This window comes from Malania oleifera, chromosome 3, assembly GCF_029873635.1.
Source record: "Malania oleifera isolate guangnan ecotype guangnan chromosome 3, ASM2987363v1, whole genome shotgun sequence".
Classification (NCBI taxonomy): domain Eukaryota; kingdom Viridiplantae; phylum Streptophyta; class Magnoliopsida; order Santalales; family Ximeniaceae; genus Malania; species Malania oleifera.
This window is the reverse complement of record NC_080419.1, coordinates 83299951-83325479: the sequence shown is the minus strand read 5'-3', so window position 1 is coordinate 83325479 and position 25529 is coordinate 83299951. Positions and strand designations below refer to the sequence as shown.

The window sequence follows — 25529 nt, the reverse complement described above, 5'->3', positions numbered from 1 at the left end:
AGAAAGGAAAACAATTAAACCATCAATGTTCGAATCAAAGAAAATATTCATTATATATGTTTGTGACTTACCAGGATATTAGCGTGAACCATCCAAGTGAGATACTAGCTGTAACGCTGCGGTAACATGAAGCCATTGACGGTTTTTTGAGCTCCCATGAAACCATCCATGGTTTGGTCTATACCAAACCATTCTCCCTCTTTTCTGATTTATTTTATTCTTATTATTTTCCAGATCACCACACTAAGCCTTCTATTTTTAATTCCAAAATAACCATAATTTATCGCCTATCAATTTTATAATGCATAAGAGCTATCATCCATGCAATAGTGATTCTTATGTAGGGTAATCCACAACAAAACATAATGTGAATTCTATCATTGACTTGACTTCTACTTCTCAATTACAAGGAATGGTTGATACTGTTATGATGTGACTCACACCATCACAAGTTGTTATTTCATTACTTGTACTTTACACTTGTCTTAGTGTCTTAGTGTTCACATTTATGCATGGACTTGCTTTTTTTTTTTTTAAGCCACCTCGACCTTAGGGTCAATGAATTCCTTGATTTGGGACTCTCTCTCTCTCCACCCCCCATTTTATTTTTCTCTAATTACATAGATCATCACATAGGAAACAAACTTCCTTACCTAATACACCAAAAATAGAACATTGTTCTTAGAGAAAGAGCTTAGGAATTCCCAATTACTTTTGGTGCATTCTTTAACGCTAAAGCTAATATTGCGATCAAGTTTAGGTAATGTAATCATATTTAAGAACAATTAGAACACGTCTTAGAGAGTCTAAACAGTCCCATAAATGAGTATCTCCCAACTAAAATGTAATGCACATGCATAATTAAATGCTTCTAATTGATTTGGGGCTATGACCTTTATGTAGTGGTTGTAATCCTTTATGGTCCATAACTCTCTTTAGTGTTTGTTATACATAATGGAAAGTTCATTTGATTAAAAAATAAAAAAATTGAAGTAATAGTGTGACAAAATTTAATAGTGTGTATTCATGTATGTGTGTGTGCGCGTGAGTATGATAACAGTTAATGGTGTACACACACACACACCCACCCCAATCAATAAGTCACAAATAAAATTATTAAACTGTAAATTTATTTTAAAGATGTAGAGTTTCAATTTTATATGTGTTAAATCAAAGCAATTTAAAACGTGTGTTTGAGTATTGACTACGGCATCTCCTTTATATTTCCAATAGTCTATATTTTAACATATAGAAATTCAAATAGTTGTTTCTTCATAATTTTTTATTCACATAAGAGTCATTTGATATTATTATCAAGATTTATAAAAATAAAAATAAAAATTTGAGAATGAACAACTTGTTTGATTTTTATTCTCAAAATTAAAAAAAATTAATTATCAAATAGAATGAATGGATGCTCATTTTTTAATCCTTGAACCAAAGAACTATTAAAATAATAGTTAAAATAATAAAAATGCAAAAAAAAAAAAAATTATTTTACTTGATTATTATATTTTGGGTAAAAAACACTGATCTCCCTTTAGGTTTGGCAAACAAACACTAACATTCTTTAAGATTTCAAAAATTTTAAAAACCTTCTCTAAGGTTTCAACTCTATAGACTTCCCTTAAGATTTGTCAAAAATATGCAAGTCATTTCATATATTTTACAAGAAAGTAAGTCTTTTAAAAGGTGAAACCTCGGGAAAAGTTTATAAGGTTTTTGAAATTTTAGGAGAGATTTTTATCTTTTTACCAAATCTCATGAGAGGTTTGTGTCTTTTGTTTTCATATTTTTAAAGTCAACTTTTTGTGCTCAAGATCCGCTACATGAAGATTTAAAAATGGTAAAAATATTTTGACTAATTATATATATTTTTTTCGAATTTAAGAAACTTATAAAAAAATTATTTTATTTATATCGTAAATTCAGATAATATGTTTATTTAATTGTAAAATAATTTTAATTTTACAAGAGTGAACTCTAAATATTAAATGCTGCATGAATGAGTTACTGTAATAATTTGTTAAATAAAAAATTGAAATAAAAAATTAATAAATTTTAAAAACTACGATTGAAGTAAAAAGCTAATAATTAGATAAATAAAATAACATATTTTTATTTTATTTTATTACAATCGAAAAATGAAAAATATAAATGATATCAAGCCGCCCTCGCTCGGTCGTTTGTGAGAGAAAATATTCCAAAGTCTGGTAAGAAACGTAAATAAACGAAAGTAGAAGGGCTATCCCCACAATAATAAGATCGGCTGGCTTGTCATCCTTATCAGTCATCTCGCTCAGCCCGTCTCCTTCAGCGGTCTTCTTCTCTGTAACGTTGTCTCTACAGTTGATTCTTCTCTCTATATATACAAACCCGCGCATAACATTTCCTCTTCTACAAGCTCTCTCTCTCTCTCTCTCTCTCTCTCTCTCTCTCTCCGGACTTTCTATTTCCTATCTCTGTAAACCCTAAGTTTAATTTTCTTCTCTTCCACTCGTTTGATCGAAACCTTATTGAGCTCTATCCATGGCTTCTGGATCTTCCGGTCGAACCAATTCTGGTGCGAAGGGGTTTGATTTTGGGACCGATGATATTCTTTGCTCGTATGAAGATTACGGTGCGCAAGAGAGCTCCAACGGAAGCCACTCTGATCCGGCGATCGGAGCAAGTGCTGGCAAGGTATTGAACTCGTCATCTATTTGAGAATCGAAATATGTTTTTGTGATTTTTTTTAGGGTTTTCTTTTTTGTTTAGTTATGAAGTAGTGATTAGGATCGAGGGTAATTACTATTGTATATGACATAAAGCCGCTGAATTTTGTTGGGGGCCTGGTTTTGGTTCTGGTGGACTGATTTGGACTCGGCCGATGAAGCGATCTAAATGATATGTTGAATCGAAGTCGTATGCCCTGTTCTCTTTTGAGCTCCGCTGTGTAATACCTTCTCCTTCTCAACCTTTAACTACGAGGTTCAGATTGACCAGGTTGGAGTGATGCAATTGACTGCTAGAATGGAAGTTTTGAGTCCTTCTTAAGAAGAGTTACATTAAAGTTCCCGGGAGTTGGGCTTGGGGAAGTGGGGAATCATGAGAATTGTTGCTTCAGAGATTAGGAAAGTATGTACCTTTTACTATGATGGTTGTATTTTCCCGTGGATTGAGACGTTTTGTTTTGTTTACTTGCGGGGCTAAGCCCTGTTCCTTGCACGCCCATACTTTTTTACTTGGAAGAGGGCATTTATGGATCTTGTAATGTGTTGATAATTTGTTTGAGAATGTGGCAACTGCCGTGGTTTTCCATTATTAAGTAAAGAGCATGGTATATACTTGTTTGCTTGCGTTAATGGACTTTTCTGGAGAAAATCTAGGTGCATATGGTCTTCATCATTCGATTGACTGAAAATCCTTTTGAAATATTATTGCTGGCCTAGCAATACGCTAGCATTTTGGACTACAATTAATTTCGTAAGATGATAAAGGAATGATGATATAGTGCAAAAAGAGAATTATCTTGCAAGAATTGGACCTCGTGGGTAAAGTGGTACGGATGTATATTGCCAACCTGGCTACTTAATTAGGCTGTATGGGTGCCCCATGCTTGGCAATAAAAATCCATGGGAACGAGTCAAAGCTCATTAGCTGGATGAGATTGGTGAATTTGAATAATATATTGTGCATCAGCCATCAATGTAGTGGGTTGTTTGGGTCTATTCTAGGCTTCTAGTGAACAAATGAGTAGGCTTTGAACAAGTGAGTTTCTTTATGGTTTATTGAACAAGAATTAGGAGGATTTTGGATTAAATTTGTTGATGAAGTCCATTGTATATTTTAACAGAACATTGTTCTGCCTAAACATCCTAGGTAAGGCTGTGAAATGAAAAATCAAGAAAAGCATCCAGTGTTTATATTTGTAGTGTTTTGCATGGTGCCTACTTAAAGTTGCTGCCCTGTGTGGCTGTGTTGATGTTAGATTGAACTGGAAATGTAGGACCAAAAGTAATGACTGCTCGTTAGATCCTGTTTTAAATGTTCCACCTATTTTGTGATGATGCCATGGAATTTTAGTTAGCCAGTTGGTACTGAAATCTTTTTGAGAGCTGTTCCATTTTTCAGCTTTTACTGCTAAACAAGACAGATTCTAGATGTAGTAATGGATGGATGTATTAGTTCTTACTCTCTGTTAGTGTAAAGAACAAAAAACATGTATAATGACAAAAGCACAGGTTTTTTCGTTGCTGTAAAATCATTATCTTGATAAAAAAAATTTGAAATTTAAGTCATATGTTATGAGGGAGAAGCTTTTTGCACATTGGGGCGGCAGTTGTGGCAGAAACATTGCAGGTAAGAAGCTAATTGGCAGACTATTGTTTCATAATTTCGCTCGACTGATAATAGTGTTGAAGATTTTGCATTCTTTTATATTTGTTTCCCATGCTGAATAAATTACAATTCTTCATTTTGGAGCTCCTTCATGGAAATTTAGGTCCATTTTTGGTTTACCCATTTCGTTCAATGAGTTCAAAATTTAAGCTTTTCTTGGAATGTTCCTTTGTGCCCATTTTACTGAAGAAGGGTGGGGAAGTGGTTGGAGAGAGATCCATACTAATGGTTGGATTTTTTTGAAACATTCTGCCTTTACTGTTCAGTTATCTCTGATCCCTTTGAAGTTGGTTGTGGTGAATAATTTTTGGTGACACGAAATCAAAGAATGTATAGTGGATGATCTAATAAGCAATGAGGGAATATTTGATCCTTAAGGATACTTAATTGTCTTGATTGCTACTTACAAAACTCGGCTTGCTTTTGAAGATTGTGGCATTTGTGAATTGATTGCCATAATAGCCTGTACAAGTTTGAGAATGTGTTTTTGGAGCTTAGACGGTTCGTTCAGCTTCTAAGAAAGCTGATTCTGATGGGCTTTTCCCAAACAACTGATATATATATATAAATTTTAAAACTGCTGTTACTTTTGGTGCGTAGATTTTTTCTTTATTTTTTGAGGTGGTGGGGAAGCTCAATTTGCATTTATCTTGCTTATTCATTTTATGGCTGTTGTTGTTTTCTGTTATACCCCCCTTTTTTTCCCATGAAGATGGAATAAATACCCTCGTGAAACTAAGGATTTTTGTTTTTACCCTCTCCTTTCATCTTTTGTCAAGCAGGAATTCCATAAAAACAGAATCTCTAGATCATCGTTGTTCCCCACTAGTACCTATGGGCCCCAGGAAGACTCTCTCAACCAAGATGTGATTTGTACTGTTGAAAAGACGATGAAAAAATATGCTGACAACCTCATGCGTTTTCTTGAGGGAATCAGTTCTCGTCTGTCACAGCTGGAATTGTACTGCTATAATCTTGATAAGTCAATTGCAGAAATGCGATCTGATTTGGTTCGCGATCATGGGGAAGCTGATACAAAGCTTAAATCTGTTGAGAAGCATCTTCAAGAAGTGAGTTACAACTGCCTATGGGATTGTTCATATATCTATACCTGATAATATCTTACGGACTGCTGTAAAAACAGTTTGTTCTTCATTTTCAGTTTTCCAAAGAATTACAAAAACCACCACGTAATCTTTGGAATATTTTGAAGGAAAACTTGGGAAATAATAAAAAGATATTTTCCAACTCTCCTACACAAGGAAAACTAGAGTTTTGTATTTTTTTGGAATATTGAAAATGAACAATGAAAACTGTTCTCTGAAACTAAACAGACCCTTGTTATTTTGTTTTAGTTGAGGTATAATTGTACCTTTTCAATATGTGCATCTTATCTATCTCTCATGACATTTGAACTCCATGGAAGTGTTACCGACAGCTTCCCAGCCTTGGGAAACGATTTCTTGGCCGAAAAAATTATATTAAGGATTGTGAAGTTGTCTTTTGTTTCTTATGAAGGGTATTTAGTGAGCTCTTCTAAACATTGCACTAGGGGACTCTTTTTCAACGCGTGCCCATGGTCACAGCATTTTGTTTTCATTGGAAGCTAGGGAACACTCCAATTGAGATTTTTGTTCAAGGGCATCAGCCTGCTGTACTGTTTAGTTTTTGACCTACATTTGTGATCAATGATTATGGCTGCTAAAATGTTTTTATTGCTTTTTGCCTCTCTGATATAGACCCAGTCACAAAGTTCTAATATCCAAGGTTTTTGGAACAATTAGAATTACTTCTCTTTAATGCCTTGCTGCAGGTCCACAGGTCAGTGCAGATTCTGAGGGACAAGCAAGAGCTTGCGGAAGCACAAAAAGAACTAGCTAAACTTCAGCTGGCACAGAAAGAATCGTCTTCTGCTAGCCATTCCCAACACAGTGAGGAGAGAGGTACCCCCACAGCCTCAGACTCCCAAAGGTCTGACAATGCATCAGATATGAGTAACCAGCAGTTAGCTCTTGCTCTACCCCACCAAGTGGCTCCTCAGCCTTCACTTCCGCCCAGACCTATCGAGCAGCAACAGCCTGTGGCGCCCCCCTCACAAGCTCCAGTTCAGAATGTGACCCAACCACAGGCATACTACTTACCTCCAACCACCCAGTTACCAGCCCAAACGCAACATCCTCAGGGTCAATATTTGTCGTCTGACCCTCAATACCGAACACCTCAACTGCAGGATATTTCTAGGGTGGCACCACAGCCAGCACAATCCCAGGTTAGTCAGGCAACCCAAGTTCATCAATTGCCTCAGTATCAGCAACCATGGGCACAGCAAATGCCGCAGCAGGTGCAACCACCACAGCAACCATCTATGCAACCCCAGATCAGACCCCAGTCGACATCAGTTTACCCTCCCTATCCAAGCCAACCTGCAAACCCATCTCTTCCAGAGACACTCCCGATCAGCATGCCAATGCAAGTGCCATATTCAGGAATTTCTCAGCCTGGGGCAAGCCGTGCTGATGTCATGCCTTATGGGTATGGCGGGGTTGGTAGAACAGTTCAACAGCAGCAGCAGCCGTCACCACTTCCACAGCATGTCAAGGGAAATTTTGCAGGGCAGCCTGGGGATGGGTACTCGGCCACTGGGCCGCACCCTGCTCTCTCCCATGGGAATGCATATGTGATGTATGACACTGAGGGAGGGAGAGCACATCATCCTCAACAATCACCACCCTTCTCACAAGGTGGCTATCCTCCGTCAAATGTTTCTCTTCAGAATCCACAGCCAACCACTAGTGCAAATCTTATGTCCCGGAATCCAAGCACTCAAATTCTTCGCAACCATCCTTACACTGAGTTGATTGATAAATTGGTGAGCATGGGTTACAGGGGAGATCATGTTGTTGGTGCGATACAAAGGATGGAGGAGACTGGCCAGCCTGTGGATTTTAATTCTGTGCTTGACAGGTTGAATGTGCTTTCTTCTGGAGGTTCTCAAAGAGGATGGTGATGGTGAGTCAGTATTGAGGTATGAGACAATGTTCTAACTAATCACATTGCGGCGACACTTAATTTCTGTGCGTGTCCCTAAAATAAAAAGCCTGATATATAGGTTAAGAGTAGATGGTATTTGTGGTAAATATGGATCGAGAGATGCGGAGATTACTGTGTTATCTGTGAATCTGTGATCTCATCCCCAGACCCTGTTTTTTTATTTCGGTCTCTGAATTGAATGAATGTCACGTCTTTAAGTAATTCTAGTAATAGCAATGGAAATATTTCAGATGCGTAATGGAAATATTTCAGATGCGTAATGTTTCTTGTGAAATTATGGATTCACAAGCATAGTGCCTCTTAGTAGCAAGCGAGTTTTCCTTCTGGACGGAGCTGTGGTTGCTCCCCATCTTGTAGATGCATTGACTAACAACCAAGAGTTCAAAATCTTATGTTTTTAATTAGTGTTATCATATGGCCATCCCCAACTCTTTACTAGGATTTTGAATTTATGTGTTGTATAAATTGAACTTTTCATGTGCATGTGTGCAAAGCATACGACAAAAGGTCACAAAAATATAAATATTTTCTGTGTTTAGAAGTATGAATTTTGAACCTTGTATTTAAATTTAGATGGATTTAAGTAAATTTTAATATAATTTTATATTATATTTTATTTAAATTCAATATGAAATTAAATTCAAGGCCATAAGATTTTTATGTTAGAACATTTGAATTAAAGTTTTGGTCTAAGAATATGATGTGAGAATGTTAGTGAGTTGTGCGTACAGAGAGCATTACTTGAAGAGTTGTGTAATTTTGAGTAATGGCATGGCATGATTTCGTCTATTTATTAGAAAAATAAGAATTAGTATTTATCTCAGAGGGGGTGAGCTTTATTTATAGGGCAGCGAAATTAGTTATGTTTATAGGTTAGCTTTTTGTGTTTTGCGGGAAGAAGAAAGTGATGCTATCCTCGGACAGTTGCCAAGTTTTGAAATTTAGCAATCAAATTACCATTTTATTTAGCTTGTTACTCAATCGAATACGAGACTTGTAGTAATATTATTTGGTTTATCGCAAACATTTTTCAAAAAATATCATTCTAATTTTGATGGTTACTCGAACAAACTATGTAGCAGGTATGTAATATTCCTATTTGGGGTTATCCTTCATAAACTCTTGAGATAAAATAGCTTTAACATTAAAAAATAGTACTCAAAAAATTCGAACCGCAAATTATATGATCTTCTTGAGTGCACTTGCACTAGTATTCAACGATTAAGAAAATTAGAGAGAAAAATGACTACCACAAGATAGAACTACTTCTATATTTATAAAAAGAAAATTGAGAAAAGAAAAATATGCAGAGAGACAGTAGCTAAAAATATTTTTGCAGCAGTGATATAAAGCGAACAATGCCTAAAAAGTCTCTGCAATCCCATGTGAAGTTGAACAATGGTTAAAATATACTTCATGAGTTGCCTATTTAACATGATTAAAAGTTCAGTGATAATGTTTGCAGCCTCAAAAGTGTCATCATTCGTTTGAAATCTGTTTGTAGAAACACATCACAGCATCTCATCCTTCTTTTTCTCTTTTGTCTTCATGCTTGAAATTAGTAACAAGAATCTTCACGGTTTCACCTACATATCTAATCACAAACTTGAACAATACATCAACAGTCCTGTTTATTTATTTATTTATTATTATTTTTGACTTGCTTCACATATTTGATTTGTTGTTGATTGAAAATTGCTAGTACCATTTGTGGAGACATTTATGTCATTCAAAGAGAAATATATCAAATATTTGAAGTTTCTTTTCATATGTTATTTGGATGATTCGATTCGCAAGAACTATGATTGGGAAATTGTTTGATTGTCTTTCTCTAAAACATAATCAACCTGAATTTGACACAACAATTTGAAATCTTAGTGGGATACTGGAATTGTATCTAAAATTCTTAATCAATTGAATAATATAACGAATACGCCAAATATTTGACGAAAGGCATGAATGAAAGAAATGAATTGAAAAAAAATAAATAAAAAAAAGTCGCAGTAAAGCAAAAAGAAATGGTATTGGGGATATTTGTCCTATATCTGCAAATCGAAATTGCGCGGGATATTGGAATTACAATCCAGTGTTTCCTTTTCTTGAAAAAATACCAATTAAATGATAGGGTTTCCTGAAACAAGGAGTCGGGTCAACTACTCTATCAAACGATATCGAGCATGTTCCACATTTCTTGTAGAGAAACAAGTGGATTATTTCTTTGCAAAATTTTATTCAACTTTCATATATGATAATTCCGCCAAGATCTCTTGGTTGGTTAGGCTGTAGCGAGACTGTGAGTGCCATTTGCAGAGACATCAATGTCAATTCATATTCCTCAACCTTGCAACCGAAAATTGGATTTACAATTCGAAGTGCATTGAAATATATTAAATAAATAAGCTAACATGCCAAATTGAGATGTGAAGATATGCTTTGGTATCATAATTGTTTATATAGTCCCAATTTATTTATCCGATGGCATGAAAGATATGCGCTGGGCATAGCAAGGCTGTCCAGCTGAGAAGAAACTGCTGTTATCTAATGATGTCTTACCACACAATTTCATTGGATCTAATTTTGTTCCATTTTTATGTCCCAAACATGTAATATAAACGTTAGATCTAGTAAAACAGATCGGGTCAGATAATCCGTGGTGGATTAGGCGGATTATCGGGTGAAGAAATCATGATTCATATTCGACTCGTTTAAGTGGCGGATTGGTGATGGTTTGGATCGAATAATTCATGGCGGATGACAGATAATTCGCCATTCTCAAATATAAATGTTATAATAATTTAAGTTGTATACGACAACTTACAATTAGTTTGTGCATTAACTTTTCTAATAATTATATCAATCATTCAATAGTTTTTACTAATTGACGACTCCTGATTCATGCAAGTAAAACTGTAAGTATTAAGGCATAATAAATTAATCGCAATCCAACTCAAAATAGAAACGCAAACCGTATGACTTGTGTGAGTCTCTCTAAAATCTAAACATCACGTTGGCTTAACAAGGCTTAATCTCGTTTTGATGATAACAAATTAAGATTACTTAACATATCTATGTAAATTTGAGTTTCAGCACTTAAGTGTTTTTGTGAGCGTACGTGAAGAGATTATTTGATTTGAACACTTAAAGTCATGAATCATGAAGGATATAAAGTTATGTGAGACATGAAGCTCGTTGAAGCAGCGCATAGAGCTCAAAAGACATATTGGAAGCTTCACAACATGAAGACTTAGGCACTCAGATAGAATAATAAGATGAAAGTCTCATTTAAGTACTTCAAATTCCAATATTGATTGATTGAAGCTCCTAGGATATGTCATTGGACTTAGACACCTAATGACATCTCATCAGGCGATTGTGGTGCTACTGAATTTGAAAATATACAAGCAGAATAGGCACAGATGATTGACCTATAGGGAACAGTCGACTGACACCAGAATATGCTATTTTTAAAGAGCACAAGCGACTGACCTTCGAGTACAATCGATTGATGCGTATGTTTAAATGAGTTACAGTGCTGATCTTGTTTCCATATCTTACTTGATTGGTTTCCAAATTAATGGAAAATTTGAAGGAAACCTTTTGAAACCCTATCGCACTATTTAAATATCATATTCTCACACGTTAGGGTAATGGAAAATTCACAAGAAAGAGTACGACATGCACATATTTTTGAAAACGCTCTCTAGTTATACTACTACTGTGTTCTTGGTAAATACTCACAGAAAACTAATTTGATCTTTCAAAACTCACACTCTTGAATCAGTTCCGGTGATATACTTTCGAGTTTAAACTTTCATATTGTTTATTTGAAGTATTTTTTTTATTCTAATGTATACTAATTTGCTTATTTGAGGAACTTTCTATTGTACAAGCAATTGTTGCTTTGGTTGTTTTTGTTTTGACGATTCAGGTATTTTGAATTGTTGCCTAGGGAGAGGATTGTTCTCGTTAGAGAGGCGAACTCCACCTTGAACGGAGAGAGGTTGTAACTTCACTTGGTAATGAAGTTGGGAAAGGAAATCCTCACAGCGGGTTGCTTGAGGCAAGGATGTAGGCTGCGGCCAAACCTTGTAAAAATAATGTTGTTCAACTTCTTCTTTCCTAAACTTTTAATTTTTGCAAGTTATAACTTGCGTGCATGATTTTTACTTTTATTAAGAACTGAATGAATATTGAATCTTGCTGAGTTTAGAATCTTGCTGAATTTTGAATAATGCTGAATATCGAATCTTACTGAATATAAACTCGTGTTAAATATTGAATCTTACTGAATATTGAATAGTGTTGAATATCAAATCTTGCTGAGTATAAAAACTTGCTGAATATGGGAGATTAGCTGAATATCAATTTCAGTTGTGATAGAATCTATATTGTCTTTGATTTAGTTATTGGATATAAAATTTAGACAAGTATAAAGTTTTGGAATAAGCTGAGATCTTAAAAGATTTTCTTAATTAAAGCATATATGCAAAGATAAACATACTTCATTACTAAAATTGTTTTTGAAAATATCATTAAGTATTGCTAAAATAAAAATCAGGTAAATTGTTCAGCCGAGTAAATTAAAATTTAATCTTGTGATATAATTGTAGACTTCATATATATATTTGTGGTCATATCTAAAGACTCCTTGTTGATATAGTTTTGTTGTTGCATATATATATGTTGGTTGTGAATATTATTTTAAGTGTAAACTAGTTAAGGGTTAAAATAAAAAGGAATAATACACGTAAATTTAAATACCCAATTCACCTCCCCTTTTGGGAATATATATCCTAATTTCAATTGGTATCAGAGCCTAGGTTGTAACATATCCTGACATGTAGTTACATAAAGATCCCTATGGCACAGTTAGGAGTATCCCCTTTTGGTGAAGGCCAATCTTCATCTAGACCTGCAATTTTCTATGGTGTAAATTACACCTTCTGGAAACAACGAATGAGGATATTTTTGTAGACTATGGATTATAGATATGGAAAGTAGTCACACATGGTGACTTGATTCCCACAAAAAATGAATCAACTCCAAATTAACTCTAGTGCAATGAATGCACTATGTTGTGCCTTAGATGCTAATGAATTCAATAGAGTCATGGGTTGTAAATCAGTTAAGGCAATATAGGACAAGTTAGAAGTTACCTATGAGGGAACCATGAATGTTAAAGATAGTAGGATTGACATGCTCACCAGCGAGAATGAGGCCTTTAAGATGAACTCAGAAGAATCTATCACTAGTACGCACACTAGGTTCACCCATATAATAAATTCCCTTAATGTAGTAGGTGAGAATTATTCTACCTATGAGATGATTAGGAAAGTTCTTAGAGGACTTCCTCCTGTTTGAGAACCCAAGGCCACCACCATAACTGAAGGAAGAAATATGAAAAGTACTTCCCTAGATGAATTAATAGGTTTGCTTCTCACATACGAGATGACGATTAATGAAAGAACTGTTGAGGGTAGTAAACAAAAGAAGACAATAGCCCTAAAAGCTTCAAAGGAGAGTTCTAGTAAGGAAGAGGACAATGAGGCAGATGACGATGATCTAGCCTTATTCACTAGACGTTTAGGGAAATTCTTTAATAAGAATAAAATATTTGCTAGAAAATTCAGAGGGTCAAAGACACATAAGGGTGAGCCAAGTAAGAGTGAAACAAAGAATGAACCCCTTATATGTTATAACTGTAAGAAAGTAGGACATATAAAACCTGATTGTTCACAGCTGAAGAAAGACGCCAAAAAGAAGAAAAAGAAAGCAATGAAAGTAACCTGAGATGACTCAAGCTCAGGTGACTCGGAGATTGAATCAAGTGATCATGAGATTGCTAACCTGTGCTTTACAGCAAGAGACAACGAGGTAAATTCCTATTCAACCTCTTCTTATGAAACTGGTGATGAATCTTGTAACGAATCATATGAAAGTATGCCTTCGTATAGGGAAATCCAATCTGAATTATTTTCATTACATAATAGATTCATAAAGGTGTCCAAGAGAAACATAGCTCTAAGAGAACAAAATGAAACACTTGTGAACCAACAAGAGTCATCAAGATTATCTGAAAAATAAAAAGACTCAACTATTGATGAGCTTATGGGTAAAATAAACTAGATGTCTCAAGAACTAGTTAAGCTACAAGCAAATGGTAAAAGTGCAAAAGACTCAGAAATTTGTAGTCTTAAAAGTAAAATTGAGGATAAAACTAAAATCATCTACAACTTCACTAAAAGAAAAGAGAACTTTGGCAAACTTGTTGGAGCTCAATGAATGTTCTTGGACAAAGAAGGAATAGGCTTCAATGGAATTAAGAAAATGAAGAAAAAGAACCTTTACATGTGGTGCTTTGTAAAAGCCTTTAACAATTATGTTAATACATCTTCAGTTAATACATATGAACACACTGTTTGTTTCTTATGTAAGGAGAAAGGGCACAAAAAATTTGAATGTCCATACAAAAGAAAGAATGTTAAAAGTAAGAAAGTACGGAGAGTAAAAACTGAAAATGAATCAAAAAGACCTAAGAAGGTTTGGGTACCAAAAGTAACACCTTGAATCCCTTCATATAGGTATGCTTTAGGTCCACACCAACAAAAGATAAATGATACTTGGATAGTGGGTGCTCGAGGCACACGACCGGAGATAAGTCCAAGTTCACCTTGTTGACACTAAAGGATGGTGGTAGATATGTCACCTTTGGAGACAACGCTAAAGGAAAAATTATCGGCATCGGTAAAGTCGGTAAGAAACCCTCCTTGGAGATTGATGATGTTTTATTGGTCGAAGAATTAAAACATAATCTTCTTAGCATTAGTCAGCTAAGTGGTAAAGGTTTTGAAGTGACTTTCAAACAAGATAAATGCACAGTTGAACACAGTGAAAAGCATAAAACCTTGTTTATTACTATTCGGGTTGACAATGTATATTGCATTAACTTTGAAAACCCAATATATCAAGAAGTTCAATGTTTCACAGTTGTAAACGAAGCTAGTGGGCCATGGCATATAGGAGATTAGGACATGCTAGTATGGATCTATTGTCCAAATTAGCGAAAAAAAAAAAAAAAAAAAAAACATAGTTAGGGGTTTACCCAGCACTAAGTTTGTTAAGGACAAAGTGTGTGATGCTTGTCAACTTGAAAAACAAACAAAGACAAGATTCAAGAAGAAGAAGCATATCTCCACTGGTAGGTCACTAGAAGTTATTCATTTAGATCTATTAGATCCCACCAAAACTCAAAGCCTAAAAGGAAAGCAATATGCATTCGTCATAGTTGATGACTACTCCAGATTTACCTGGGTGCTTTTCTTATCTTCCAAAGATGAAGATGTAAGATGTTGATTAACTTATGCAAGAAGCTTCAAAATGAAAAGGGGTATGACGTTCAAAACATTAGGAGTGATCGAGGGAGATAATTCAAAAATAAAGATGTTAAGAATTATTGTATTGAACATGGAATATCCCACAACTTCTCAGCATCTCATACTCCTCAACAAAATGGAATTGTTAAGAGGAAAAATAGGTCACTTCAGAAGATGGCTAGGACCATGTTGAATGAGCATAAACTGCCTAAATATTTTTAGGCTGAAGCGGTGAATGTGGGTTATGTAATGAAGAGAGTCTCATTTAGGATTAGCCTAGAAAAGACTTCATATGAGCTCTGGAAAGGAAGAAGACCAAATATATCTTACTTCCATGTTTTTGGATGCAAGTGCTTTGTCCTAAATGACAAAGAGGACCTGAGAAAGTTTGATGCCAAATCAGATGAAGGAATCTTCCTAGGATATGCTGAGAATAGCAAAGCCTTTAGAGTCTACAACAAAAGGACTCTTTCAATTATAAAATCGATTCATGTAGCATTTGATGAGGCTAATCCATTTTCTTCTAAACCTATTGATGTTGATGAAGTAGAAGTAAGAAAGAGTTTAGAAGACCTGGCAACTCAGGAAGTAAAAGATGAGAGTAATGAAATAAGCACACCTGTAAAAGATAACCCTCAAAGTCAGTCTGAATTGCCTAAGGAGTGGAAGTTCGTAAGGAATCACCCCAAAGATCAAATTATAGGTGAATCTTCACGAGGAGTGTCCACTAGATCATTATTAAAATATCTGTGCAATCTTTGTGCATTCCTATCTCAAGAGGAACCCAAAAACATAAATGAAGCAATTAATGATGAATCATGGATAGTAGCCATGTAAGAGGAGTTGAATCAATTTGAAAGGAATAAGGTTTGGAAGTTAGTTTCTAAACTTGCCAATCACTCCATAATTGGAACTAAATGGGTGTTTAGGAATAAGAAGGATGAGAACGACATTGTAGTCCATAACAAGGCTAGATTGGTAGCTCAAGGTTACAATTAGGAAGAAAGAATAGATTATGATGAGACTTTTGCTCCAGTAGCTAGAATGGAAGCTATAAGAATGCTACTAGCCTATGCATCCCATAAAAACTTCAAATTTTATCAAATGAATGTAAAAAGTGCATTTCTAAATGGATTCATAAAAGAAGAAGTGTATGTCGCACAACCCCTAGGGTTTGAAGACTTTCATTTTCCTGATAATGTATTTAGACTAGCGAAAGCCTTATATGGATTGAAACAAGCTCGTAGAGCTTGGTACGAACGATTAAAGTGGCTTTTTGTTAAAAAATGGTTTTTCTAGAGGAAAAATGGATAGCACCATATTCATAAAGTCTAAAGATAATTATATACTTATCATACAAATATATGTTGACTCTATGAGTCCAGTTCTATTTTGATAATGACAAATCACTTGGTATTTGAACTGTACAATTGATTTTTTGAACAGGATCATGATTTAAAATGCACGAATGATGAACTTGTATGGAAGCCATGAAGAACCTAAAGTACATATCACTTGGCGCAATCCATGGAACTATAGGAATGAAAGGATGATGAAGCAAGCTTCAAGTTCAAGATCTTCAATGGAATGGGTATTTAGAATTGAATGTATTTACATATGTCATATGATATAACTCGAAGCTCAAATATACCCTAGATAGACCTTAGGATTCATGCATTTCATGAAAAATACATGTACATTAGTTCTAAGTTGAAAGAAATTTTAGAGGCAAAATTTAGAGGCCTCGTCAACGAACCACATGGCCTGGTCGACGAACCCCATGGCCTCGTCGACGAACCCCATGGCCTCATTGACGAACCCTATGGCTTCGTCGATGAACTCATGAAGGGCACTCGGCGATGAACAGTGTTGTCTCGTCAACGAAAAAATATTGAGAGCCCAAATAGTTCAAACAGTGCTCTCGTTGACGAATGAGTGTTGTACACTCATCGATGAACGTACCCATTCGTCTACGAAGATTGGGGCGCTTATTCATGTTTCAGCGTAGGCACGGACAAAAACTCTTGTTTTTAAATGATCCAAGGCCAGGATCCAATGGGCCGAGAATACTTATAAAAATAATTTCTAAACCCTAGAGCACCATACTTTTTGCCTATCTCTTGAAAGTTTTGAACATGTTGCTAAGAATTGTTGCCTGCACTCCAAAGAACTCACATTTGTTTGGGCATTCGCATATTCAAGATCTAAGCAAATACACGCACAACTTTTGCTAAATTTGGTTTGATCTTGAGGTTTGGAAAAATATTTTATTGAGCTTTCAATTTTTTTTATTAGTTGGTCATCTTTTCCATTATTCGTTTATTGAAAAATCTTTTTGGGAGTAAGAAACTTATTTTCCCATAGTTATTTATTTGAAATTTTTTTTTGGGAATAGTATTCTAAAGTTTGAATCCTTGTGATATTCAAAGTTATATTTTTATCCAAAGAGATCTATCTTATTGGTGCAAAAAGTATTTGAAATTTTTTTTTTAAATCTTTGAAATATTTAAAGTCATATTTTTTATTCAAAGATTTAATCTTATGAGTTATTTGATAACAAGAACTTAGATCTGCATAATATTCAAGATTTTTTTAAAGGATCTTATTTGGTATTCTTGCATAAAGTGATTTGAACTCAAACCCTAAGTTCTCCAAAGCATTTATTTATAAAAATTATTTTTATGAGATATTGATAAAAAGGTAGATTTGTGAAGCATATCATTCTTCTTATAAAGATCATATTATTACATACATACTGAGTTTCAAACATTTATCATATGATTATGTGTTAGGATTTATCTTGTACTCACTAGCTTGGTTAGAAGCATTTTAAGTTATTGCATAAATTGTAATCTTTATTTTGTATACATGGTTCGGACTGTGAATTGGGATTGAGGAGGAAGCTACGCCTCTTGTAAGCAGCAGGTTGTAAGGGAAGTTCCGTCCCAATTAAAGGAGTGGACTTTCAGTGGAATCCTTGAGTGAGTTGCTCAAGGCGAGGACGTAGGCTGGGGTAGGCTGAACCTCGTAAGATCGAGTTTGCATCTCTTTGATCCTTACCTCTATTTAATTTCCGCGTAATCTCATTGTGTATGTGTTGAACTTTTGGTACATGTGTGAGTAATTGGGTAACATTGTACGCTTGATAAAGACACTCATAAAATTAATTAATTGTCAAACATTGAGGTAGTTGTAAGTAGCTGGCAAGTTAGAAATTGATAGTTTTCAAAATTAGAATTTAAATGACCTAATTTTTTTAATATACCCAAATTTCCCCCCTCTTGGGATAACACCGTAATTCACATTTGGTATCAGAGCGGGTTTACATAGACTTAACCATTATTTTTGTAAAAGATCAAAATGGTACACACCGGTGTAACCCCATTTGGTGAGGGACACTCGTCTACTAGACCACCAATTTTCTGTGGTGTAAATTACACCTACTGGAAATGAAGGATGAGTATATATCTTTTAAATGTTGATTGGAAAGTGTGGAGAATAGTTCTAAGGGAAACCATGTTCCTATAAAAGTAGTTGATAAAGTAAATGTACCTAAGATAGAAGATGAGTATACTGATGATGATTGGAAATCTGTTCAAATAAATGCTACTGCTATAAATCTTCTATACTGTGCACTAGATGTTAATGAGTTTAATAGGATAATGGCATGTAAAATTGCTAAAAAGACTTGGGAAAAATTAGAAGTAACATATGAAGGCATAAGGAAGTAAAAGATAGTAGGATAGATATGCTTACTAGTGAATATGAGGCATTTAAAATGACTACTGGTGAGTCTATTCAATCCACGTACACTTGATTCACACACATCACAAATTCATTAAATGCTCTTGGAAAATCTTACCCTACTTATGAGTTGATCAGGAAAATCCTTAGGGGACTACCTCCAGTTTGGGAAACTAAAGCTATTGCTATAGTCGAAGGAAGGAATTTGAAAGAGATGTCAGTTAATGAACTGATCGGATCGCTTATAACTTATGAGCTAGCGATAAATGAGAGGAAAAGTGAGCAGAATAAAACAAAGAGAGTTACAGCTCTTAACGCATCGTCTAACAGCTCTAGCGAAGGAAGTGACTCAGAGTCAGAAGATGACATGGCTTTGCTAACAAGGAAGTTCGGAAAGTTTCTGAAGAAGAATAAGAAGTTTAATAGAAAATTCTGGAACTCAAAATCAGAAAGAGGAGAGTCTAGCAAGAGAAAACAGAAGGAAGATCCGCCAACTTGCTACAACTGCCGAGAGGTTGGACACATCAAGCCTGAATGTCCTAAACTAATGAAAGTCTCCAAGAAAAAGAAGAAGGCTCTAAAATTCAGTTGGGACACGCACAACACAAGCAGTTTAGACACTGAGTCCAGTAGTGATCTGGTAGCCAATCTGTGTCTAATGGCACATGATGATATTGTGGTACAATCGTCCTTCTCAGCATCTTCCTATTATTCCAGCGATTTTGAAAATGAAAATAACATGCTTTCTTACAATGAATTGCAACAAGAATATTTGTACACTCTTAAAATGTTTGAAAAGAAAACTAAGAAAATTTCTGATTTGAAATGTAAAGTTAAAGAACTCTCAAAGTTTATTAAAAAACAGAATGAGTCCCATGCATCTGTGATAAAAGAAAAGGATTTAAAAATTGAGGAATTGTAAATAAATTTGAAAGAAAATTCTAAAATTATTCATAAATTCACAGAGGGCCAGAGTAACTTTGAAAGACTTCTTGGGGCACAAAGAAATTCCCTAAATAAAGAAGGACTTGGTTTTAATGGAAAAGAAAATTTGAAACAAAAACATCTTTACATGAGTTATTTTGTATGAGAATAAAAAACTTATGCTCCATCACAAGACTATTATAAATATACCACATGCTTTAAATGTAAAAGGATGGGTCATATAAAATTTGATTGTCCTTTTAAGAACAAAGATGTCAAAATGAAAAAGGTATGGAGAGTTAAAGGAGATTCAAGCACTAACCCCCATGGACCTAAGAAAAAATGGGTACCAAAAACAATTACTTGAATGTCTATTGGAGGTGTGCTTGAGATCATCCTCCTCAAAAGATAGGTAGTATATGGACAACTGATGTTCATGTCATATGATTAGAGATAAAGCTAAATTTGCATCCATCACACCAAAGGACGGAGGATTTGTCACTTTTGGGGACAATGCAAAAGGAAGGATCATAGGTGTAGGTAAAGTTGGTAACGATCCATCACTCATTATAGATGATGTTTTACTGGTTGATGGTTTAAAGCATAACTTATTAAGTATAAGCCAATTGTGTGATAAAGGTTACAAAGTATCTTTCGAACATGACAAGTGCATTGTTGAATATAAAAGTGATAACAAAATACTATTCACTGTTAAGCGTCATGAAAATGTGTATACATGGTACATGGTACATGCTCAAAGAATATGGATGCTTGAAGAAAAGATGGACTCAATCCAAGGACAAAGCATGAAGTCTCAAGAACCTATAATGTTAATATCTTAGAAGTCTTATGTAAGTGCTTTAATATTTAAAATATGGTTTGAAATATTTTGAAACTTGTAGGTTAACTTATTAGACCTAGATACCTTTTAATATACTTGAAAAATATTTTTATAAGGTCTAAAATTATTTTAAAAAGGTTAGAATCATTTTTGGAATGAAAAGCACAAAAAGAGTGTTTCCAAATGCTGTCAGTTTTTATACATTCGTATTGAGGTGAATTTTTCTCCATTAAAATTGCCTTATTTTAAAATGTATTCAACATGAAAGTTGTAGGATTTTCTCTTATATTTCTTTTGACACCAAGAACAACTAATTTGGAATTATATAGAAAAAGTTATGGTTCAAACACTGAAGCGGGGTCACTGTTGTGAGTCATCTGAACACTGTTCACAGGAGGCACTTCAGCTGTCTGAGCAGCACACAAAACTACTTTAGATGTCTGAGCTTGACACTTCAGATGTCTGAAGATTTTTTGGGACAAAAACAAAATAGGCAGTAGCTGTTCAGACGTCTGAACTCAACACTTTAGACATCTGAACCTAACACTTCAGACGTCTGAACCCTCTCTTCAGACATCTGACCCTGTGTCCAGTACATTTTTTAAAGGGTTTCAGGAACTTCAGATGACTGAACTCGAATCTTCAGAAATCTGAACACTGTTCAATGGGAAAAATTTTAAATTCTAATATATTAAAATATAGCCGTTTTGAGCTCCAAATTTTCTAACAACTTGGGAAACTCTCTAAGGAAACTTTAGTAACATGGAAACAAGTTTGAAAGCCTATAAATACATGATTTTGCAAATCAAAATATATTTAAGAATTGAAAAATCTATTTGTGAAGCTGAAAGCACTCTTGTTCTTACAAGTTCTCTTGCTCACTCATTGCAAAACTCTTTTGCTGAGATATTCTAAAGTGCTAATCCTTCCTCCTCTGAATTTTTACTACTAATCCTCATCTAAGAAGGATATTGGTGAATTCTACACTTGAGCTTCATTCTATTTCATATTGATATTTTACATTGAAGTATATAGTGCTAAAATTGTACTAACTTGCTATTTGAAGAGAGTATACTTGTACGCAGATCTTGTCTTGTGTTTCTTGTAATTCTTTGACGCTCCAAGGATTGTTTGGATCATTGGCTAAGTAAGGGGATATTGCTTAGAGAGGCGGGCTCTAGCCTAAAGGGGTGACTGAACGAGGGGACATCGTTTGGAGAGGCGGGCTTTAACCTAGTGAAGGAGTGTTTGAGTGTGGGGTATCACTTGTAAAGGTTTTGTTCCACCCGTCAATGGAACAAGTTTAGTGAATCCTTTGGTGGTTTTGCCAAAGGCGAGGACGTAGGCTGTGTTGAAGCCGAACCTCGTAAAAATCTCCGTCTCACTCTCTCTTTCCCTATTTTTTATTTTCAATGCATATTTAAATTGCGTGGATGGTTTAAATTTGAAAATCATATAAACTATGTATATTTGGAAATCAAACAAACTTAAGGTTTAATTTTGATTTGGGTTGCGAAAACCGAAAGGGAGTACGTTGGTTACACCATATCTTGCGGAAACCATACGGGAGTACGTTACTTAGTTAACATCCCAAAGATAAATTTACCAAGAGTTTATTTGAGTTCTAAATATTTGGAAGTGATCAGATTCATCTATATAGGGCTTTACATTAGCAAACATAAATTCTCATTCATTACAGGGTTTGGTTCAAATTTGGCTAATATGAATAACAACCATCTTAAGTTTTTATATTACATAAGTGTTGTGTATTGACTTGTTTGTTTACTTTCTAATTATAGTTGATTGATTTGGTTGAATGATTAGATGTTTGTATGGTTAAATATTAAATAAAGAAACTAAGTTCTTGAGTGACAAATTAAACAAATAAGTCACAAATTGGTTAAAAGAAATAAAATAAGTTTAAGAATTCTAAAAAGGAATTAAAAGAAATTTTTAAAAGCCAATTCACTCCCCCTCTTGGGAAGCTATTGCTAATTTCAAGTCCTGTTAGACTATCTCTAAATAAGACGCCTTATGAATTATGGAATGGATATAGACCAAACATCTCATATTTCCATGTTTTTGGCTACAAGTGTTTTGTACTTAGAGACAATGAACATTTAGGAAAGTTTGATGTGAAATCTAATGAAGGTATTTTTCTAGGATATGCCTTAGATAGTAAAGGCTATATAGTATATAATAAATGAACATTAACCGTTGTAGAATCCATTCACGTTGTATTCGATGAATCAAATCCATTTGCTCAAAAGACTGATGAGGATGAACTTGAGATTAATAAGGAATTTGAAAAATTATCTATTGAAGATAATTCAGATAAGAACACCGAAGTTAACGAAACATCCACTGAAGATAGTCAAGTAGAAAAAAAGATTAATGAACTACCTAGAGAATGGAAGTACATAAAGAATCATCCTATAGATCAAATTATAAGAGAACCATCTCGTGGAGTAACTACATGATCGTCAATTAGAAATATGATTAGTCATTTTGCCTTCTTATCACAAGAAGAACCTAAAAATGTGAGTGAAGCAATTGAAGATGAATTATGGGTAATATCTATATAATAAAAATTAAATCATTTTGAGAGAAATAAAGTCTGGACATTAGTTCCTAAACCTAAGACTAAGACAGTCATTGGAACAAAATGGATATATAAGAACAAGAAAGATGAACATGGAATAGTTGTTAGAAATAACGCAAGACTAGTAGCTCAGGGATACAACCAGGAAGAAGGAATAGATTTTAAGGAAACCTTCGCACCTGTAGCTAGAATGGAAGTCATTCGAATGCTGTTAGCTTATGCTGCATTTAAGGATTTCAAGTTGTATCAAATGGATGTTAAAAGTGCATTTCTAAATGACTACATAAGTGAAGAAGTATATGTAGAACAACCCCTAGGTTTTGAAAACCATAAACATCTAAATCACGTTTATAGATTAACTAAAGCCTTGTATGGTCTAAAGCACGCTCCTAGAGCTTGGTATGAAAGGCTAAGCAGTTTTCTACTGGAAAATGGATTTACTAGGGGAAAAATTGATACAACACTCTATAAAAGCTGAAAATGAAAATTTGCTCCTAGGACAAGTATACGTAGATGATATCATATTTGGAGCAACAAATGAAGAGTTGGGCAATGAGTTTGCTAAGTGTATGCAAAATGAATTTGAGATGAGCATGATGGGAGAACTCAACTTCTTCCTAAGACTTCAAATCAAACAAGTAAAACATGGAATCTTTATAAATCAATTGAAATATATTAGAGACTTGCTCAAAAGATTTAATATGGGAGATGGTAAAATTCTAATAACACCTTTGAGCTCTTCTTTGAAATTAGACAAGGACGAAAAAGGTATACCAGTAGATGTCAAGCTCTATTAAGGGATAATTGGCAGCTTACTATATCTGACTACCAGCAAGCCTAACATAATGTTTAGCGTATATTTATGTGCAAGATTTTAGGCTGCACCTAAAGAGTCCCATCTATTAGCTGTCAAAAGAATACTTAGATACTTGATTGGAACCATTGAACTTGGATTATGGTATCTTAAGTATACCTACTTTGAGATTATTAGTTATTCAGATGCTGATTTTGCCGGTAGTAAAATGGATAAAAAAAGTACGAGCGGAACATGTCATTTCTTAGGACATTCGTTAGTATCTTGGTTTTCAAAGAAGCAAAATTCAGTTGCTCTTTTAATAGCCGAGGCAGAATATATAGCGACGGGAAGTTGTTGAGCTCAAACGCTATACATGAAGCAACAACTTATGGATTTTGGATTACATTATGACATAGTTCCTATGAGATGTGACAATACGAGTGCAATAAACATCTCAAAGAATTTTATATTACATTCACGAACTAAACACATAAAAATTAGACATCATTTTCTTCGTGACCATGTGCAAAAAGGATATGTGACACTTGAGTTCATGTGCAAAAAGAATATGTGACACTTGAGTTTGTATGCACAGATGAACAATGGGCAGACATATTCACAAAATCACTTTCGGAGGATAGGTTTATCCAAATTAGACGTGAATTAGGCCTGATGCATAGTTGAGAAGTTGCCTAGAATTACATTAGACTACATAATTAAGGGGGAGCAACTTACATTAACATTAATATTTGGTTAAACATTTCACATTTGGAAATTTTTTCTCGCATTTGGCATTAAACTTAAAGCATGGTGATTGCATGTTAAATTTTTTATGGATACATTACACATGTTGATACTCATATAAACCTTTGAACTTTAATGGCCGATTTGCTTATCCCTGTATATGTAAATTGACACACTGTGTATGTTCGCATTGAAATTTAATTCAACAACACAGATGTATTTGTAAGGGGGGGAAGTAAATTGAATAACACAGGGAGATATATTTCGTAGTACAATTTTGAAATATAAAGGTTGCATTTTATTTTATTTTATTTTTGCAAAGATGAGATATATTTTTGCTAGCACATTTTTTGGTTGATGTCAAAAAGTGGGAGAAATTAAAGCAAAACTGATAAAATGATTTTTGGGAGAAGTTTGTAAGCAAAAATAAATTATGAATTTTCTTTTATCAAAAAGAGGGAAAAGTAAGCAATATTTTTTCTTTTTTAAATAAAGGGGGAGAAGAGTATAGTATAAACATATACTAGTAAAGATATTGCATATTCTACAATGTGTATGAACTTCATTGTATGTAAACTATATCACTGAATTCTAAATTATGCATTATCTTAGGGGGAGCCTTATTAGGCATAACTCAATTTTGCTCATGTATTTGTCATCATCAAAAATAGGGAGACTGTTGACTCTATGAGTCCAATCTTGTTTTGATAATGACAAATCACTTGGTATTTGACTTGTGCAATTGAGTTTGTGAACATGATCATGATTTAAAATGCACGAACAGTAAACTTGTATGGAAGCCATGAGGAACCTAAAGTACATATCACTTGGTGCAATCCATGGAACTAAAGGAATGAAAGGATGATGAAGCAAACTTCAAGTTTAAGATCTTCAATGGAATGGGTATTTAGAATTGAATGTATTTACATATGTCATATGATACAACTCGAAACTAAAATATACCCTAAACAGACCTTAGGACTCATGCATTTCATGAAAAATACATTTACATTGGTTCTAAGTTGAAAGAAATTTTAAAGGCAAAATTTAGAGACCTCGTTGACGAACCCCATG

The 25529-nt window shown here is 34.4% G+C and overlaps 1 protein-coding gene across 1 annotated transcript; it reads left to right on the top strand.

Annotated features, from left to right (window-relative positions):
- The first annotated feature begins 2188 nt into the window (after window positions 1-2188).
- On the top strand, window positions 2189-7632 carry LOC131150905 (uncharacterized). Its single transcript, XM_058101978.1, has 3 exons — window positions 2189-2682; window positions 5163-5450; window positions 6194-7632. Exons 1-3 carry the CDS (start codon window positions 2530-2532, stop codon window positions 7385-7387), a joined length of 1635 nt encoding a protein of 544 aa, XP_057957961.1. The 5' UTR covers window positions 2189-2529; the 3' UTR covers window positions 7388-7632.
- The last annotated feature ends 17897 nt before the right edge of the window (window positions 7633-25529 follow it).